Source organism: Nelumbo nucifera, chromosome 2 (genome assembly GCF_055504915.1).
Source record: "Nelumbo nucifera cultivar China Antique chromosome 2, China Antique-T2T, whole genome shotgun sequence".
NCBI lineage: Eukaryota > Viridiplantae > Streptophyta > Magnoliopsida > Proteales > Nelumbonaceae > Nelumbo > Nelumbo nucifera.
Window position 1 is genome coordinate 47,925,833 of NC_142650.1, and position 21,038 is coordinate 47,946,870.

At 37.5% G+C, this 21,038-nt stretch overlaps 2 protein-coding genes across 3 annotated transcripts; both read right to left on the reverse strand.

The window, feature by feature from the left end:
• Positions 1 to 9,145: 9,145 nt before the first annotated feature.
• LOC104602494 (Heavy metal transport/detoxification superfamily protein) lies at positions 9,146 to 10,005 on the reverse strand. The gene is made up of 3 exons (XM_010266207.3): positions 9,857 to 10,005; positions 9,682 to 9,757; positions 9,146 to 9,513 (listed from the first exon to the last, which is right to left on the reverse strand). Exons 1-3 carry the CDS (start codon positions 9,863 to 9,865, stop codon positions 9,386 to 9,388), a joined length of 213 nt encoding a protein of 70 aa, XP_010264509.1. The 5' UTR covers positions 9,866 to 10,005; the 3' UTR covers positions 9,146 to 9,385.
• A 1,968-nt stretch (positions 10,006 to 11,973) lies between these two features.
• LOC104602493 (solute carrier family 40 member 2-like) lies at positions 11,974 to 20,190 on the reverse strand. Of its 2 annotated transcripts, XM_010266204.3 has the most exons (9): positions 19,354 to 20,190; positions 19,092 to 19,265; positions 18,471 to 18,621; positions 17,831 to 18,027; positions 17,124 to 17,606; positions 16,761 to 16,932; positions 15,462 to 15,599; positions 15,103 to 15,213; positions 11,974 to 12,370 (listed from the first exon to the last, which is right to left on the reverse strand). In XM_010266204.3, the coding sequence occupies exons 2-9, from the start codon at positions 19,190 to 19,192 to the stop codon at positions 12,224 to 12,226; spliced, it is 1,500 nt and encodes a 499-aa protein (XP_010264506.1). In that variant the 5' UTR covers positions 19,193 to 19,265; positions 19,354 to 20,190; the 3' UTR covers positions 11,974 to 12,223. The 2 variants fall into 2 exon arrangements, with proteins under 2 accessions (XP_010264506.1, XP_088753220.1); XM_088897094.1 differs by lacking the exon at positions 19,354 to 20,190 and having other exon boundaries at positions 19,092 to 19,347.
• Positions 20,191 to 21,038: the final 848 nt, after the last annotated feature.

The window sequence follows — 21,038 nt, forward strand, 5'->3', positions numbered from 1 at the left end:
CCTCTCCACCTTATATTTGGAATTCTTGGTGTCTTGATCTAAAAAATGGCTGGCTACCATATTTGAATGCAGATTATGAAAATGATAAAGTTGAGGTATAGACACATATATGTTTCACAGTTTATTCAAAAAAGTTAATGTATTAATAAACATCCAATGAGGTATTAATGACTTGAACAACTATGTCCAATATCCTAATAGTAACTCTGAGGATTCACAGGGCATACATGATTTACATGGAGTCATTTACCTTCTTGTAGAGTTCCTAAAAGTAAGATGTTGGCAGTTTGATGTTTTCAACAAAATAGTATTAAAATAGAGGAAATGATTTGGGAGTTCTTTAAGGGACAAAACCATTCCGTATGCACTATATAGCCATCAACGTATATGAAGAACAATCAGAAATCACAATGCATGCAACAATGAGTAGTTGTGTCATGTGTGCATGCACAATTCCTCAAAACTGTTGCAAAATAATGGAACCTACAAGTTGCACACTATTCAAGCACAAGACATCAGAAATCGTTGAATCATGCCATTTGAGTTGAAACTTGAAAAGATCCAATTTTAGCTTAAACAATCTTCAAATGTATTGTCAAAAGAAAATAATGATCTCTGTGGTGGATGGCAAAACTGCCATAGACTAATTAACAGGTTTGAATTCACATTAGCTGGTGTTAGTCACAGACTAATTAACCACTCATAAAGGAGAAACACAAAAATCATAAATATATACTTCTGCTGATGCAACGCAAACTCCAATCAAGAATTGTGAATAAGGAGAGTGACCGTTTTGGATAAAGAATTAAAGATGTTGATAAATGAAGAAATGGAAGCTTAATATTGAAAAACTGTTGTTAAACATATCCTAAAAGTAAAAACAAGCTACTAATGTACAGTATACATAGATTAAGATACGATGTGCTTAGAAAAACATAGTCGGGATCTTCAAACATTGGAATGTAAAATGGGCTATGTAACCAATCACAAGTGAACACACCAGTGTTTCATACAAATGAGACCCAGATGTGGTATGGGCGCATGTGGGTCTCATGTTTACTGAACACTAGCTTGTTCACTAGTGATTAGTTACATAGCCTGTTTTAGACATCAGTGTTTGCAGCAGGTTTGGAGTTGGAAAATGCTTAAAAGTGGGTGTGAGGCAAATTGGGGATCCTAAATGTTTCTAGCATATAGTACTGTATAATAACATGTCTAGTACCAGTGACATAATTTAACCCAGAATGCAATATGTGGTGAATAGACAAACTAGATCCTCAACAATTTCAAAATATGAGATTATATAGGTCTCATGTTAATGGCAATTGCTTGGTGCAATGGTAAAATCTTAGATTGATAAGTGTGAGAGAATATGGATTTTAGTCTAAGAGTAGCCACTTTGGGCAATGGAAAACGAAGACATAAAGAGAAAAAAAATCCAAGGTTTAGTTCCATGTCCATTCTACCTGTCTCCAGACCCAAGAGAACTAGGACAATCATTAGGTAATGGCCCTTTTAGATTATATAGGTCTCAAGGTTGAAATGGGATCTTTCATAGTTATTTGGGAGCTTATTGTTAATCATTTTTTATCAATAATCAGATTAGACTTTATTAATAAACCAACAAGGTGTAATTCAAATTACACAGCAATCTGAAACAATTTTCACCACTTGGCTAGTCAACAAACTCCCCATTACACATAACTGCATTCCCTAAATAGTAGGACTACAATGCATTTTTTCCCCATTATGCCGTCTCTGGCAAATTCACCTTCCACTAAGTTAGTATATCCTTGAACCTACCTAAAAAAGAAATTTGATATGGACATAAAGGACCTCAACTCTTCTCTAATGTAATATTATAATATCTAAGGAACTAAGGTCCCCTCTTTGTTCATTCATCCATCCTATTACCAATTTGGAATCTCCCTCCAAATCATTGGAGAATGCACGCCAAAGATCTACAAATTGTAAACCTAGTAGTAAAGAAAGAATATCTCTGCCTGACTGAAGTTCAATACCCATGGGCCCTAAGTTGACCAGTGGTTCCTTCATGATTTTTAAAGCACTCTCCCACCTTGGATAGCTCTTAATTGCCTAAAAAGAACTATTTGAAGTTTAGTTTCAATAGTCCTATAGGAGGTCAAAGCCAATGTAGGTTCTTTCTCAATATCAAAGTATTTGCATCCACAAAATCCATGAAATTAATTAAATCTTACTAACATCATTCCACCACAAAAACAAGTTTGCAAACAACCAACCAATTTTGCAGTAAGAGAAAAGTAAAGCTTAAATATAATTTTTGTCCTAGTTGCAAAACAAGCTTTGGTAAAATCAGGAGTTTTTTTTCTCAATCTCAAAGTTGTTTCCATCCATAAAACCACTTAAGTCACAAAAATATGACTAACACAGTGATTTAAAAAGTAGCCACCTACATTGGCTGGTTCCCTAGCTTGTGGTGGAATTAATAAGAAGCTTTGATTTGGGGGGGGGGGATACCTATTGCGTCTGAGGAAGACTGTGTAGTTGTAGTTCAACTCTATAAAGGGATAAAGGAGTAGAACTGTGCTGACTATATATACACATATAGTGACTATACTTATTGTATGTCATCATTGTATATATTTTACCATCAAAAAGCACCACCATTTATCAATAAAAAGTTATTCAAGAACTTGTTGGTCTTCGAATATTATTAAAAATGCTCTATTTCACTTTCTCTCCATGATGTCTTAGGGAAAAACCTGTTGTTGTTTTATTTTTGTACTGTACGGAGGCTACAGAGCTGTTAGCTAATGGTTGTTGACTGTAATTCTACATTGGAACTGGTTTCAATTCCAATGGCAGCCCAAAAGGACTCCACGTGTTGCTAATTGCCAACCCTTCAATGGGAGAGGAAACCCTTTTCTTCTTCTTGGGTTTCCTTTTTCATTAACAAACATGAGGCCAAAATGCTCCAATAATGGGATTGGCTTACTAATTAAAGAGTTCAAACTTCAATGGTGGACAATACCATCCCTCCACATGGCTAAACTCCAAGTGGAATGTTGATTTAGTCAAATCCAAAACATCCATCTAGTTGGGATTCCTTAAGATTGATAGCACCAAATTCAAATGAGTAGCCTTGATTCAAATCCAACAAGGTATGTTCTGAATCTAGTGGAAAATCTAGAGGATAGCTACTGGTTTTTTTTTTCTAGTAGCAAAGAACTACAACCTACAAAAATCCAGGTAATAGATACTTACTTTATTGTTGAAGCAAAAACTTTTCCTAGTGCATATTTGTCCAAAGATCACATGTCTACAACCTACAAAAAGAAAATAAAAATCGGTAAATCAAAGGTTCTAAAAAGGTAAGAAAGATAAACTTCAATGAAAAGAAACTTACCAATAAAGTCATCCAAGCAACACTTGAACCATTGCATATATTATGATTTGCATGTGATGTAGTGATACGATTCGGTAAACTTTCAATGTTACAAGTCTCAGAAATTTGAGGACCCAGCAGAAGGGAAGGAAGCCCTGGTGGCAAAGTTTAGGAAACTACATGAGAGATCCTAAATAAATTCAAGAAATTACATGAAAGATTCGATAATCTTATCACATGTATTAGTTAGTATTCTTATTTCATAATCTTCAAGTTTATCAAATGTGAAATACTAATACCTACTTAATAGAAATTACCATTCTTATTGTGAGAATGCAGTTGAAGGACTTTCATTTGGGAATAGTGTGTACTGGATTTAGAAATTACCAGATTCCATGCAAAACTTACTAATTAGAATAAAACAAGACCATGAAAGTTCAAAGAACAATCTACATAAATAAAAAAGAAAGGCCATTCTTTCATAACCTTTTTTAGTTGTCTATATTAATAAATATATTCTAAGATTATTTGTGGGGATAATGTTCTTGAATAGTGTCACATATCAGAAGAGGTCAAGAAGGGTAAACCTGAAATGAAAATCTAGAACATCCACTCTTGAAAAGAAGATCCTTCAGAGCTTTCTTTGCATCTGCACGTTTTTGACGTGTTGCATATCTCACATAGTTCTGATTCCAGGTATGTTGCATTAGAGAATCTCAAAGAAACATATATGCAAACATTAAATGGAGATAACAAAATAAACTGATGCAATGCTGACCTGAATTGGGCAATGCTGAATAGGGCAATCCTTCTAGGTTGGATTGGGCAATGCTGACCTGGTAGAAGTGATCAAACCTTAAATGGAGGTAACAAAATAAACTGATGCAAAGAAAGAGGTAACATCAGTAGGCCAACATATATGCAAATGCATGTTTCACAAGTTGCACTTTTAAGACATTAGACTACTAAGAAAGACTAGGAAAAAATAAAGAAAAGATCATCAATTTTTTTATTGAAACACAACAAATAAGGGAATAGAATTCTTTAGAATTGCAAAATCAGATGGACTCTGGCTTAAGTTGAAAGAGGTTCTTGGTCATACTGAATAGGCTTTGCATACATACAAGTGATTCGGGTAAAACCTAGTACAATCTTTCCTAGTAACTGGATGCAAACTCAAACAAGTCCTTTAGATCAATTATTTTAAAACATGGAGGCAAGATGCAAGATGTTCTACCATGCTAAGGCATGAGGTGTAAGCCTCTCAGGCATGGAGTTTTTAATTAATAGATAATTAAAAATAAAATCAAATAAATAAAAAAGTAAATATCCAAAGAATAGTAAAATTTATGAGAAATTAGAAAGTTTCATATTTGCAATTTCTAATAATAAAACCATCACATCTAAATATAGAATTGAAGCATTTGTATGCAGCTAACTTTTTCCCACATCAAGTGGTCTAGCCTTCTCTTCCAACATCTTTTTTCCACCAAGAAATAAAATCCCCATTATTTTTAGGGGGACTTAACCATATCTACACATAGAATGGCAATAGGGAGAGATTAATTTGAACACCCCTGTTAACTAAGTTCAATTTTGTAGGTAATTTATCTAAAATCAAAAACCAAAGATATACTTTTATTTTTTCTGGACATCATAAGCTCCAGGGTTTCTTTAGTTGTTTTATCAGATCACCATTTTGTACTACTTAGCAGTACAAATAATATTTATACTAAAATTTCTAATCAGGAGCAAGTGGGTGGCTCCTAAAAAAAACAGAAAACAAAAAGAAAAACAGAAGCTTGTGTTTGGGGGCTTATGCAACGAGATAAGATAAAAAATAGAAAAACAAGTTCTTCAAGAACTATTACAAGAAGAATGCCCAAATGTGAGATAGATTCGATTTCGCAATGACAAAAATATGTTCTTCTCTAAAACCCAAAGAAGCAAAATGATACCCAATAGAGAAAGAAGATAAAAAATAGAAAAAACAAAAAAAAAAAAACCTATACTGAGAATGCCCAAATGTGAAGGATTCGATTTTGAGAGGAGATTAATAGTTGAATCCGTAACAAGAAGCTTCTTCGGTGGAGATTGTTCACCAGAGAGAGTTCGACTGAGTTCTTCCTTGAGAGAGTTGAATCGGCAGGCTGAGTTCTTCCTTGAGAGAGTTGAATCAGTGTGGTGGTAGACTTTGATTCTGAGAAAGTTGAATCGGCAGAGAGAAGTTAAGGTGCGGCTGAGTTCTTGTTCGTTCTAGAATGAAAATGAGCAGGTAGAGAGAAAAGGCGCGCGGGAGGAAGAAAATTGCATCCCCACCTTTTTTCTTTCCTCTCATGATTAGATTTTTCATTTGCATTCTCAACTATTGATTTTAATTCAAATCAATGGTTCAAAAAAATGATATATCTTAAAAGTTTGAAATTACATTAGTTGAGTTTTAAAAGTGTTTTTAATGGCAAGTTCATAAAAGCCACTTAAAACAAAGATATAGTGGCGTTTTATACATGCATTTTATGGCAATTTAAAATCAGCCGGTAAAAAAAATATATTTAGTGGCGATTTTTCTGCATATATAATGGCAATTCTTAAAATTGCCACTAAAACTAATGTTTAGTGGCACTTAAATAAATGCTACTATAGAAAACGCCTCTAAATAATGATTTTCTTGTAATGTCTATTGAAACGTACCAACCTTGATGGTGCCAAGCCAGTATCCACCCCAATGGCAGCCTTTTGCAAGCTTTCCAAGCTTTCTGGATATCCTTTACCTGACCCAACAGAATATAGGAGTGTCGTGGGAGCTCTCCAATACATCACAATTACACGGTGGTCTTTTGTTCTCTTCTTCTACTTCTCTTACACTCACTGCCTACTCTGACGCCGATTGAGCTGATTGCTCTGATGACAGACGGTCCACTAGTGGATATAGCATTTTCCTAGGTTCCCATCTTGTTACTTGGAGTTCCAAGAAGCAGCCACCTGTAGCTCGTTCTAGCATCAAAACAGAATTCTGTGCCCTTGCCACTGTCACTACCGAACTGTTGTGGTTGAAGTCATTACTCTCAGACTTGGGCTGTACTCTACCCTCTCCTCCTAGAGTTTCCTGCGATAATATGGGAGCAATCTATATCAGCACACACCCAGTTTTCAAAGCTCGAAGTCGCCATGTTGAAGTTGATTTTTACTTTTCAAGGGATCTTATTCTCAGTAAGCAATTGGATATTCGGTATTTGCCTACAGAACATCAGCTAGCTGATTTGCTTACAAAGCCATTAGCACCTCAACAGTTTCTCCTTCTTAAATCCAATCTGCCTGTTCGTGACGCCCAACTCAGCTTGAAGGGGCGTATAGAAGAGTCCAAGTCCACTCAGCTACTATGACACTTATCACATATTATCTACACCGTAGCACACTCCCACTTGTTATATACCTTCTTATCACTTATCTCTTTGTAAACTTAACTTTAGGATTTTTTTGTAAATTACAAACCCTATGAGTTATTATAAATACATCAACCAGCCGAACCGTAAGAACATATAGGCTTTTCTTCAAACTATCTGTTTGTTGTTTTACAATGCCAGTAAAAATTAAATCATGGGCCTCACCGTATAAGTTGTGAGTTCCATATAATTTTATTACTGGCGTAAAATATGATCGTTGATTGCACATCCTGCGTTCAGCTAATCCTAGCTCTGTTATCACACCCCTAGGTTGGCCCTTTACTTCGGGCCGCGCCAACTCTATATAAATTATAGTTGTTCAATGAAAATTTTATCGCTTCAAGAAAAAAAAGCTAATTAATCACGTCTATTCATGTGCACATCATCTTCATGTAAGTTATAACGTGGCTAGATATACCTCCCCCTTTTCCGCTACAAGACGACAACACACCACCTATCTCTTCTCTCATTGCCGTAGTGTTACGGTTCAGCACAGGCTTAGCCTTGCCTACGCTTGGCAAGCTTACGTTAGGGACATGCCCGTCATTTTCGCCTGTAAGATTTTTGGGAGAACTGATGTCATCTTCAGGCAGACCACCAGAAGCTTAACGTACTCTTTGAGGAGGGGTGGTCGACCTCCTTGGGTGCCTAACCTTGGCACTCCTAGACCTTCATCCCCTTGCGGGGCGGCCCTGGTTAACGGCTAGCATGGCTACCAGGGTTCCTCATGGGCGCACACTTGCTCATGGGGACAGTGTTGGACCGGCACTGCGCTACCGATACTCAAGCGAGGCTTGGCATGCGGGCCTGGCTCAAACATGTCCCTTTACCTCGCCAGCCCCTTGCCCAAGCTGATTGAGCTATCCCGTTGCCCCTAGCGCACGGGTGTGTTCCGGCCCAAGCGGTTGCCTATCATCATGGCACACAGGTGCCTGTCATCATCGGCATACAGAAGACCCTTCACAACGGTGCCAAGTCACCTCATCGGCGCATGGTCGCCTTCCATGATGATTGTCCCCCTTTAGCACGTAAGTGGCGCCTCCCATGGACCGGTCTGAGCCAGGAGAGTGCCCCGGCCATTGGACTTGAGGTCATGATCCAGTGCTACTGACGTTGGTGGAGCCATCCCATCGGGCAACTCCTAGCCTCTAAGCGCAGAAAGGCTTGTCTTGGCCTGCCTTGGCCAGGACGCCGCACAGATTTCTTCGGCTGTAGAACTACTCCCGTGACAGTAGGGCTATTTAAGGGGGAAAAACTAAAAAGTGCTTTGATTTGCGATATCAATTATCAACAACCCCCACATGGACGCCTGCTGTCTCTTTTCAATGAAAAAGAAATAATTGGAAAAGAAGTGATGTGTGGAAAATCCAACGTGTTTGGTGGACAGTGGGGTGTGGTATTGTTGGTGATAACTGGCTGCATTTAATAACGGCTTTTGTCTGGAGCGTAGACATATAGTCATATAGATAAGATATGCAGGGGAAGGGGACATACGGACATAGTGCGTATGCGGTGGCAAATTCATATCGAATCACACTACCTTAGTTAGAGAAGTTAGAATCTCACCAGTTTTACCTAAAAAATCGTTATTAATACAAAAAGAAAAAAAGAGCGCACTTGGACGTTGGACCTGGATGGCCGATGGCGGCATCGGCATGCCCCCCCACCCTTTGTCAGTTTGTCGCCGCGCTACAAAGTGCTCCTCCTGATCATGCGTAGTCATGCACGGCAGCGATAAAGGCGCAATCGCAAGCAAGCCGCTAGTGGCGTTGGTTGATCTAGTGGCAACCTCATTGTATGTTGGATAAATCGGAATCGTTTTGACCATTAGTTTTTGGCCTTGCTTGATCAAATCAATAGTTTTTAGTTAACGGCCAAGTTAAGAGTGAAACAGAATCAATTTTCTTAAAAGGCTTTTGGGCCCAACAGTCTGACCGTTCAAGTTAAAGGCGGTTCAAAAACACTGAGCGGAAGGATACAATAGACGATAAATGGAGGAAAACGATTTCCATTGCAATATTTTAGTTATCCCTGTAAACGGTTGACCAAAGCAATTTTTAAAACAGTATAGTTTCTGTTGTAACTTGTAAGCCCGCCCCAAAACGGCAAAACGTACACATCAGGCAAGAATCCTGTTCAAGGGGCGGTGCAATTTGAGGCGGGGCTTAACCTGCTGACCCTGCCAAGTTTTGGTTCAGTTCCCCCTGGATATTTGTATAACAATAACACCCATTAAAATTAATAATAATAATAATAATAATAAAAGCGACTAATCCATAAGCAACTGGTTTGAAAATTCGTAAATATCTTCAGTCCATGTCCAACCCACCCCACCTGCACCTCCAAAAATCTCTACTAATATTATCTTATTTATTTATAAACACAAATACATGTCTGTGGATACAAACTTATGACCGCTATATGGATATAGTGCTATTGTTGAATTATTAAGAACATCTAGTTTGACTTCTTTCTTCTAATTAATAATAAAATCTATCTAGAGCAATCCTCCTCCAATAAATTTAAAACCACCATCCTCCACATAGTCCTTCCAAGAGGGTAGGGCTCTAAATTTTTATTCTTGATCCCATGAAGTCGCCGTCTTCCCAATCTTCTGAAGCACTCTGATTACCTCCTCTGTTGTAACGTTACCCGTCACAGTGATCTTGTTGAGCCTTGTATCAAGGTTATACGACTCAATATCTATTATCAACAAAAACCAAATCAAAAAGAAAAAGAAAGGGATTAACTTATTGAACAATTTAATCAACATATTCTGCAATTTCTTCAGATGTTAGATAGGCTAGCCCTGATTGTGACAATTACTAGAAGAAAGTTAGATATATATAAAAAAAAAAATTTATACTATACCCTCGATTTTCTTGATGGCTTTCTTGATCTTCTTGATGCATTCATCACAATGCATGCCTACCTTCAATTCCACCACCTAGTATGTAATGCAATACAATATGCTCTTCATTCCCAACTCCATTTGTAAATAAAAAAAAAGTAAAAGGAACAAAGATGAAGAAGAGGAGTTACTTACAGTAGCCATCAAGGATTCAAGATTATTGTGTTGGATGATCTCTGCAATTTGATAAGAATTTCACTTGAGAGAGAGAGAGAGAGAGAGAGAGATTGGATCTGGATGTAATGCCAGAGTGCCAAGACTCGAGTAAGATTGGTGCTTGGCCACGCTTGCCCAGTTCATATATAATAGTGACACGGATGGTTTCAAGTTTCAACTTTGAAACTCCAGATTCTTTCCTTTGTTGATGATGGACAACACACTTTATTTACTTTTCATAAAGTGAAGGGAGGAAGCACCGATTATTCTGCTTCTTTTCTAGAAAAGTAAAAAGTAGAAAATAAAAAATTAAGTTAATAAGTGGCTTGGCTTAAAACCAAGCTGCAGCCTGGATTCATTGAATTGGAGAAAGATTTTCTAGTCAAGTCTATATGACCACTCAAATTTGTTCAATTCTGTCCAACAATATGGCTACCCAACCAATGAAAAGAAATACAATGTTGTGATTGTCCAACCTCCCACATCACAATTTTTTATAATGAGAATGATGATTTAAAATAGGGCCGGGTCAGTGTTCAGCCAATAAATAAACATGGTTCCACTTTCTATTTGCAGTTGGAGGATTATGTCATCATCAGAAACCAAGTACAGGTCCAACAACTACCTTATAAGAGAAGGATGACGATGTGGTACGGCATTGGCGAGGCAATTAAGCTTGGTCAATTGATTGAATTTTGTTAAATTTATTACACCCTAGCCTGATTGGGACGCGCATGGTGTGGTGTGGCACAACCATTGTTTGACCTTAATGATCTGGGTATAGCAATGGACAGAGGAATTGGGACTTCTGAGACAAAACGATTGTTCTTGTGTGGGATAAAATCATAAAATCCTTAACAAATTTATTTCCCAAGGGAACGAGGTCAAAAGGGCTTTTGAGTTGAGCCAAGGACCCAAGCAAAAAGGGTGTGTAAATTTATTGCGGATGAAAAGATGAAAAGCACTTTTTTGTTTTTTTTTTTTTTATCGTCTTGATGCTCTCTCTTCGTCGAATTGGAAATTGGAAAGCCTGAAGACAAGGGCATAAGGCAACAGTTGGAACCTCGTCTCTCACTTACTTTAAATCTGAGCCTCAACTTGAATAGACGGTGTGTGTCGTGCGCACAAGGAGTTGCTTTAGCCTTTAGCCTTTACCTTTAGGGAAGAAACGGAGCTCCTTGTTTCCTTGCACATCAAGAATCAACAACATATCATGCTCACAAGTTGTCAATTCACATCCCCCCCTCCCCTTTATTATCATTTTTGCAGTCCCAAGTGCTCATTAATTGGCAACCATTGGACCCAAAATACGTTAAATTCTCTCTAGGCTAATCGGCTTGTCAGCATCTGTCATCCCTCTCATCTTACAAATGGCGAATATATTCTGGAGACCGCAGACACAGACACATGTATGTTGTGGGTAGAGCCCGATCGTACCCATCATTTGAACATGATTCGGGTACCAGACAAAAGTCTATAATCTGATCGATGCATCGATTCACAAGCCTGATTAGAATGCAGATGTTAGTGCAAGCTTACCGAAGAAACATGTCGCCAAGTTTTAATGGTGACTCACCACCACCGCTTCAAGTGCAAACGAGCCCAGGCTGCAGATGGCAGCCGAAAGGCTGTGCTGTACCAAGCGTTGATATCAAGGACTGCCCACAGGCCACAGCAAGCCCTCATACATGATCAGCTTGGTATAATAATTTTCTAAGGTATGACAGGCAGACTCACACTCAGCCTTCATATTGCTGTTATGTTTTACAATAGTAATGGGGTCTTGCTCTTTGACCCCCAAGCCCTTCGAAGAAGAAATACTGAACCTGTAAGCAATCAGTGTAAAACCACTTCATTTTGTATTCTGGGTTTAACCCTGTTTAGCGGGCCAGAAGCCCAGAATTAGGTTTATGACCAAGGGGCCGGCCATTTGATAACGGCTGAAAGGCTTATCTACTAAAAGAAAAGGCATTATATAAGTCATTCAGCTCAGCCACTTCAGCCTTTATCAAACAGCCCATTAAAGGCTGCAAGTCTGCAACTTTAGCTTACGAGGTCAATTTGTGGCCTATTGGTTATAAAGTTTTGCAGTCAAATTTGATCATAACTCTCTTTAACATTTGGCTCCTCTGAAGTCTAAATTACTTATTACTGTCCATCCAGTATTGCATGCACGGTCGTTGTTACAGGATAATATTTACAGCCTGCGGAATAACAGCCTCAGATCATTCACCTTTTCTAGTACCATTCTCAGCTCAGAAATACAAATTCCTGTTGCTCTGTTTTTCTTCTTTTTTACTTGAACCCAATGAAAATGGATATTCTACCACGTCCTTCTTGTATTGATCATGATGCCCTTAACAACCAATGGATTGACACAATCAGTTTCTCGAAGTGAAAAAGGTGCTTTCGGACGCGGTAAGCATGTAGCGTGTAGAGTGCTGCAGCCAGTGTTACTGATGAAAATGACAAAATTATCAACTTCCCGAAGTCCTGAAGAATATCAGTATTAGAGAACAAGTTAGTATGTTTATAGTATTTTTTGCAAGTGGAAGAAATGAAGCTGTCGTCCACAACATGTCCTCTCACCCTAGATGATATAAATGTTGAAAGAAAACAAGGACATTTATATCCTAGCTTTTCTATGGTAAGGAGAATTCTTTCTCTGTTTTCTTCCCCTCTAATATCCTTACACAGAGATTCCTGTTTGTTTTCAGGTAATTTAAGAAAACATGGTAGCAACAGCTCACCATAATGAAACAACAGTAAGGACTAATATCTCCATCTATCTACTCTATCAAAAACAGGTAAACAACTAATGAACCTCAACATTGTGGAAGGATCCTGTATAAGTTGGCCAACAAAATGCAGCCAGGGTTGTCCCTCGGGTTAAAACCATCACATTGGAACCTTAGTATCAGGCAATGATAGGAAAATTTGAGATCAAGAAAAACTCCAGTCTATTAATTTCGGGAATAGAAGCCAAAATCCTGAGGGAAACTTTCCCCATCTGGACAATGACCTTAGATTTCATACAGTACAGAACAATTCTTTCCAAATTCCAGTTGCTTTAATTGCTGTACAGATGCCAAGCCCTTGCTTTTAGTTCATACGAACCACCTGAATGTTACAATTAGATATGGTACCATATCGTGCTATAATACCCCCCCCGGTCTCCAAATTCAAGAGTGCGAAATGAGTTTTCTGTACAAGAAACTGGTCTTGGCTTCTTTCATGGAGAAGCCCAATGCCTGGACCTTCTCTATTTAATAGCCAATAATAGCATTAAGTCAATATATAACACTAACATGGTAATGGGTCCTGAAGAAAGATAGTGGACTAATTTGTTATTACTTCTTAATCAAGTTACTAAAAACAAATGCCCCTATATATTTTCATTAACACAACAAGTATATGCTCTCAAGATAGTTTAGTCAGCACCAATAAGGAGTAATGCAGGTTGAAGACCACATAGAGAAGGATATAGGACACGCAGTGAGAAATGGTTTTAAGACAGTACTGGACAAATGAAGAGCCAAAAGCAGGCTTAAATGACCATCCCTCAATAATAAGGAAAAGATGCTAAATTATGTCAATCTTGTTGATATCTATATGGATATGAAATTACACTTGGTAGTGCAGAGTGCAGACAAATCCCAATGTTAGCCTAAATAGATTTTCTCCCAAGTACTTTACCATAGGAGAACTGTGGTAAACTTAAAGTTTTCTCCTTTTTTTTCTTGTTTTGGGTTTGTTATACGAGTTAGTCCTTGTATTATTGGGATTGAAGTTGGAAGGGCTATAAGTGCTAGGGGCAGACCAAAAAGGATATTGATTGAAGTAGTAAGAATGGTTTAACGGCTCATAATTTAACAGAATGGCAGGACAGGCTTCATGTTGCCAACCCCACAAGTTGGGAAAACGCTTAGATGATGATGATGATGATTCTCTTGTAAGAGTAATTTGTCTCTTTATCCAGAAGGAACCTTTATGCAAACTGCAAAGACTATAGTTAATGAATAGGGACAGACCTAGCAATTTCTGGAAATCCCACAGCTTGAGTTTATACCGAAATTCAGGTTTTCTCTCTTTGGCAGGAATTCAAACAAGCCAAGCTGTGCTGAGCATGTCTACACTCAGATCAGGTTGACAAACTACAAGCTGATCTCAACTTTGTCTCGAGATCACAAAAATCCTAGGGGTAGTGAACTCATGCTCAGTTTGGTTTGGCACATTTTAGTGTTTAACCATTTCCCATAAGCCCATGTAAGCTCAAAATCATGAACCTATATAGGTTCCACAATTAAAACGCCTACAATTATCCAATAAAAAGAAACAAAAAGCTGAAAGTAAACTATAACATTATATTCCTTATCTGTTATATCAATATATATTATAGTACCTGAACCAGCTTTAATCTAAACTGTGTTGAACCCTCTAAACTTAGTTTAATTATGCTCATTTAGCCAAGAAACCTCAATTAAGGCTCGGGCCAGGCTCACAAGTCTGGAAATTTGAGATCAAGCTTCACTCAATCAAGCTGAGTTTATGAAGAAGGAATTGAATCAAGTTAGCTCAACTTATTACCAATAAAAAAAAAAAAAAAAAAGCTAGCTCAATTCATTGCATACCTTCTTTTGAATCAAGAAGCCAGAATTCTTTTAGACCTAATAACTTTTTTGTTTTATTTAACATAAATGTTTAACTATCCTTTCAATTGCAGTGACATCTAAATCATTGGATAGAAATCATAAATAGTTAAATAGGCAGCTCAACAACAGGGTTCCTCATGACTTGGCCCATCTCATCTTATGTATTTGTTCTAAACCCATTTTAACTGGCATTGCAGTTGCAGTGAGATATGACTTACCTAATTACAAATCTAGAAAATTCAGTAGTTTGGTTGATATGAATCATCACCATCAAAGCCTTGCCCCAACTATATGAGGTTGGCTTCATGAATTATGTTTTGCCATTCCATTCTGTTCAGTGCCATATCCATCATTAAATTATGGGTTCTTAAATCATTTCTTACTAATTCAACCCAATTCCTTTTCAATCTGCCCCTAGCTCTTCTACCCCTTCAACTTGCAGCAGATCATGCCTTTTTGTACAGAATTATGATGTACGGAAACATACTTTAATTTCTTACTACTGCACTATGTGCTTAAATCATTTCATACTACTGCACTATGTGAGAAGAACTATGTATGAGGATAAAGTACCTGCGGATTTGAGATGATTATTCCCATTATATAAGTTAATAAATCCAACATAGACTGAAGTGAGTTCTGGACACCTCCCACAACACAACGATCAGATTCAGGAACATGATCCTGGTCAAAATCACCTAAAAGATTAGAAGAAAGAAAAAGACTAAAGAATGAAACGTGGAACTTTTCAACCAATAAAGTTGAAACTGAATTACATAAATGTAGAAGATGCATCAGAAATGAATGCACTGAGATTTAGAAGATCAAACTCTTCACTATAATATAGCGAACTGCCAGACATTTTTTTCTTGTCCATCACAAGAAAAGGAACCACCAAATGATAGTAAAAAGTCCAATGACAGTTTATTTACCTGCATTTGTTGGATAACAGATAAGTCAAACATCCACAATCCAAGACGAGATGCTGCTACCCCACCCATCAGCATCCAGGCTGAGATTTGTCCATTTTGAACCCATACTGAAGCAACACATACAAGCAGAAAGATCCACTGCAACAAGCCAGCAAGTATTAATCAATAAATTTCTATAAGAAAGATAACATAGCATGGTCTAGAGTGAGAAAAACAAAATTCTAAAAGGATTTAAACTGTTGAATTTTACATTTCTGTTCTACTCTTGGCTAACTTGAAAAACAAGCTCTACTAATGTCCTATAGTACGACTAGATTTCCTTAATTATCACTTTCAACATGTATAATAAATTTGAAATGGATGTATCAGAATGAAGCCAAATCAGAACAAATATTTTGTTTAAATTTTATATTCTTTCACCCGCCCTAGAGAAATAATGGAATGTCTAGGAGCAACAAATTCAATACCCTGCAGAAAAAAATCAATATTGTTCAAAACATTGATATCTAGGAAGTATTTAGGAAACATAGAGAAATAAGATTGAATTTACCTAGGCACAAAAAAATTGTCTGATTTTGTGTCTGGTAAACATGTCATTACTTTTGGAGAAAAAAAAAAACATTGAAATTCCATCACTTATAGAAATGGATATGCAAGAAAATTATTAGTTATCAAACAACTGGTGAAAAACAATGACAGAAGCTTAGTGTGAATCATGTTAGTCTGAAAGAATTTGCACCCTGTCATTTATATAGCACTTTCAATGGCAAAAGGAAAACAAGTAAACCAAAACAAAACTTCATTATAAAAACATAAATAAAATATTCTCAAGAGGACATGAATAAAGATATCTAGGTCCCACCATGTTGTTTCTATATACCGACATCCAACTCCATGTTAGGTGGTTGGAACAAGATCCATCCTAGGAAACCTCTAGCTATGAACCATCCATATACATCATATTGAGGAGCATGGTCCATATTTCTTCTCACCAAAACCAACTCTTCCTGACTTATTGCTATCTAAGTAGTTCAAGATTCTCACAAGGAGCTCTGGCGGTGTTGATCTTGTTTTACACTGTTGGTCCCAAGCCCATTTAAAGGAGGGTTATAACAGTTTTGGAGCTCACATTAAAACCTTTTTCAAACCCTTATAGACATGGATATCTGGCCCCACATAGTTGGACAAGGCTTTGTTGAGTTGAATTAGGTTAAAAGATATAAAGGACATGGGTTATACTAGAGCAACCAACATCTCTGGTGAACTGTCTATAGTGTATATTTTAATTGAATTGGATACCTGAGTCCAGATAGACCATAATCCTGTTCGAAGAGTTGAAATATGTGATTGTATGATTGGGTACAGAACTGTTGCCGCTATTCCAATTGTGGCACTTCCTCCTCGTGCAATGCCAATAACATAAGCAGGTATACCCATCCATTCCAAAGCAGCTGTCATTAATGTTCCAAAGCTGCAGCAAGAGTCCAATATAAGACTTGAAATTGTCAAGAACTCAAAGTGAAATCAGAAAATTACATTGTATTATCAAGACCTTATCTGATCATCCCACCCTAACCATCCAATCTATCATCAATTTTTTTTTTCTAGATTTTAACTTGAACAGAAGGGAAAAACAGAATGATGATATCAAGCAGGAATCACCTCAGTACGGTAAAATATAGTAAAGCTAGAGCAACTCCTGGGAGCACAACATCTTGCTGCAAGTACACAATCCATGCTTCAATGCATGGGATACTCAAGATGCGATTAATAAGGTTACTAGTCCTTCCTTGTTCTCCTACTCCTGAATGACTTTCCACATTAGAAAGCAAGACCTCTGTATCCTGAGAAATAGATGTTTCTTCTAATTGATCATTTGGTACAAGCCTTGTGATCCTCCTTTGGCCTCTTTCACTTAGAGATGGAATTCCATTATATACAGACATTAGAAGCCAATACTGCAACCAAACAGATATAGTGTTCCAAAGTGCTAAAGTCATTGCTGATGCTTTAAGTGATATAAAGCTGATAATGAACCCAGTACAGACAGGGGCAAATAGTTTGCAGACTAGATCAATCCGTCGGATAACTGCATTCATTTTTGTCAGTACTTCGGGAGGCTGTCCTTCAGAAATCACCACCACCCTGTAAATTCAACATAATTTCATTTTTGGAAAAAATAATAGAGGTCTTTCTTTCTTTAATATTGGCAACATAACTTTGGGACACTACATTTGCTTTTACTAATCAGGAACAAAAATTCAACAACAATCTATGTTTCAAGACTGGTCTTGAATTCCCCTGTGGAAGAATAAGATATCTACACTGATTTATTTAGGTTTGAAAATCTAAAATCATCAATCTTTTACCATTCTCTTTCAATCAAGATGGTTCCAGCCAGAGTTGATAGCACACCAACTGCTCCAGAAATATTAGTTAAAACAACAAGTGAAATGAATGCCACAAAAGATGTTGATTTCAAGCTTGAGTAGACCAGTAAAGCTACTACCGCTCCACCAGCAATAATGAAAGAGAGATTCTGGGTCAACAACCAGAGTCGGAGAACCTACCAGATAAAATGAAACAGTATTTAAAATGTCTTGATGAAATTGGCATATATAAACCATTATAATTCTGTACAGGGGATCACAAGACAAGACACTATACCCCTTCATGCTCCACAACGGGTATGACCACCCACGAATTAATGAAGCACTGGGTAAGTAAGCTACATATTGAACAGCCAGTTACCAAGAGAGTGGTCTTTATACATATATTCATGGCAATACTTACATTATCAACTGTCAACGATGGACTCTGTTAGTCACTAGACAGTTAAAGCACCAACACTAATCTTCCAACTTCTTTCTCCTGAACGAGTGGTTAAAACAATCTATTGATAGAATTTAGCGAAATAGGATGGTCAATCGAGAAGTCTAGATTGATAAATAGAAGGGGCACACAAACATCATGCATTCGATTCAATATCAATTCAGAAGGCTAGACAACCTGCACGTATGTCAATCTATCCACCCATCGTCCAATGATGGGACCAAATAGTGCAGTGGAGGCAGATTCCACGACGCCATAAATAGCAGCAAAGAGTAAAGAATCTGGCCAAATGTCGATCATGTATAACCCAACAGAGAATTCCCACATTCTGCAAGCAAGAGAAGGAGGAATCGTGTCAAAGCCAAACCATATGTCAATACGTTGCCATTTATTATTCCCATTCAACGGCTTAAATCTTATCTATAGTTTTCTTCTTTTCTCAATTGATGTATATGCATAGTTAGGATCAGGAACTTCTCATTATCAATTTTAGCGCAATCAGGATGACAGTCCATGGTCAAAAGAATTGGTAGATGAAAATAAAATAAAAAAAAAGAGAATTTTTTTCAGCAGTATGATGTGTTTAGGCATAAAAAACAGAGCCAGAGCCATAGTTCAAGCAACACGGGTTCATAAAGAAAGGGATTAAGATTAAAAAGAAACCATTACAGAAAAGGAGGGGGAGGAGGGGAGGGAAGGAAAAAAAAGGAAGCTAAGATGCAGCAGAGAAATCAAATTTGTAAAGGAAGAGAAGATTGAAATAAATCTTGAGGAAGGGAGAGATGGGTAGAAACGTACCTTGCTCCCCATCTTGCAAAGAAGTGCCCAACGTACAAACATAGGAGAAGAGAAGGACTAACAGACTGTCGAGAAGATTGAGCAAGAAACGGTTGCCTCATTATGTATTCTTCCAAGTTGCAACCTCCAGATTCAATCTCGTTTCCTTCTCAAACAATTTGTTGACCTTTAAGCCTTTGAGTGAGAACAACAACGAGATTAATGCTTATAGAAACAAATATTATAATGACAAAGGATAGTGATGAGGCGAACTTGTTCAAACCTGAAATGGGAGTAGAGAGCCAAATCTATGCAGGTCTCTAGGATGCATATATATGCATGATATGTGGTTTATAACGTTATATAGTATATCTATGGATGAAAGGACGAGTAACAAGAGGTCAACTCCAGCTTGCTAGTCTAACAAGCTTGTCAATGATGATCCAGGAACCAGGATCCATAACCCATGTGAGATGGAGGAGTCCATGAGCTTTTAACATCTTCAAACACTTAAATCATGCCACATCCACATGTTTCGTGTTTTGTTAGTTTTATCAACTGTCCGACTGTTTCGTCGTTCGTAGTTTGTTTGTACAAAAATACAAAATCATGTCTTTCCCTTCTTTCTTCTTACTGCAAGCTCGCGTCACTGATAGGTATCGTACGCCAAGTTCCTTTGACTTGTAATATTTTATTTTATATTATACATGAACGAAATATAATAATAAAATAAAGGGACACTGCAGAGACACAGAAAATTAATCATCTGGCCTTTTGGCTTTCAGGAGTGAATACGATGCTGACTGAATTCATCAATTGGCATGAGGTGTGTAGTTGTTCTAGTAGAGCTGAAGGAAAGCCGCGGTGGAGAAAAGGTCAGATCAGGTCAGGGAGTCGAAGGGTGGGCAACGGCAATGGGTTGGGAATGTCGATCGGAACTCGGAAGTGCCCATCAGCCCATGACCATGAGTACTGCCCTGCCCCTCGCCCCCACCCTCTTTCATGATTCAACAACTACCATTCAAAATCTGTCCACCAGCTCAGATACCGCCTATTCCAACTTCCAAATCAATGTCTTACATTTACGACTCCGAATCTCCTGCTCACGAAAACTCTGTCCACGCCTATCCACAGTATACTACTACCTTCGTGAATTATTTTCCATGTATTTTTCATGAAATATTTTCCATGTCTGATTGAGATTACCCATCCAACAATCCTGGTGATTGTAAAGTGTAAAAAGTAAAAAACCAACATAATTGTACGTATGTGTGAGAGAGTGAGAGAAAAGGTGTTTTTATTTTTTAATATCTACCTATACTTGGCTTCATATTCATAAATAGATCATTAATGATAATAATTAATTATTGCAGTTGTAATATGGGTGTGGCTTCTATATTAATTATAACCGCATTGTCAGACGTCATTCTATATACATAAAATATGTAAATATATTAACGAGAGTGAGAGAAGAATTAATGAAAGAAACTGACATCAACCTAACGTGTTAATATTATGGGAAAAAGATTCCAGGCAGGGTCAAATTAGAATAGAGAGGCTCCCTCCCTCTGACTCAAAATGATCCAACCTTCGTTATCTAAAAACTCCAAGGTCTCAAGTCTCAACGTCTTTTCTTTCATATAGTTCAGTTTTAACACACACACTCTCTGTCTCGGTCCAAGCTCCAATGTCAAAGTCTCCGACGCGGGCCATGCAGCATCGAACATGGCAACATTGTAGCTGAAGGGGGGGTGCTGTTCCAACATCCAATTTATACACTCCAATCCAAGAGAGGTCATGTTTCTCCATATTTGATTATTCACGAAATTCAATTCAGTTTTTGAGTAGGTGTTAGGCATCGTATTGGCAATATCGCATTGTTTTTCTCATAAAAAACAGTATTGGGCATATGGAGTAATAAGCATGATTTTTTCAGAAAATGGTGTTTATTTTTTGTTTAGAACTTGT

Coding starts and splice junctions, on each gene's coding strand:
- LOC104602493 (XM_010266204.3), bottom strand. CDS start 19,192: ATGAGGCAACCGTTTCTTGCTCAATCTTCTCGACAGTCTGTTAGTCCT. Junction 18,622..19,091: donor TTTGCAAGATGGGGAGCAAG/GTACGTTTCTAC, acceptor TCTTGCTTGCAG/AATGTGGGAATTCTCTGTTG. Junction 18,028..18,470: donor ATAGATTGACATACGTGCAG/GTTGTCTAGCCT, acceptor TTTATCTGGTAG/GTTCTCCGACTCTGGTTGTT.
- LOC104602494 (XM_010266207.3), bottom strand. Junction 9,514..9,681: donor AGCCATCAAGAAAATCGAGG/GTATAGTATAAA, acceptor TGTTGATAATAG/ATATTGAGTCGTATAACCTT.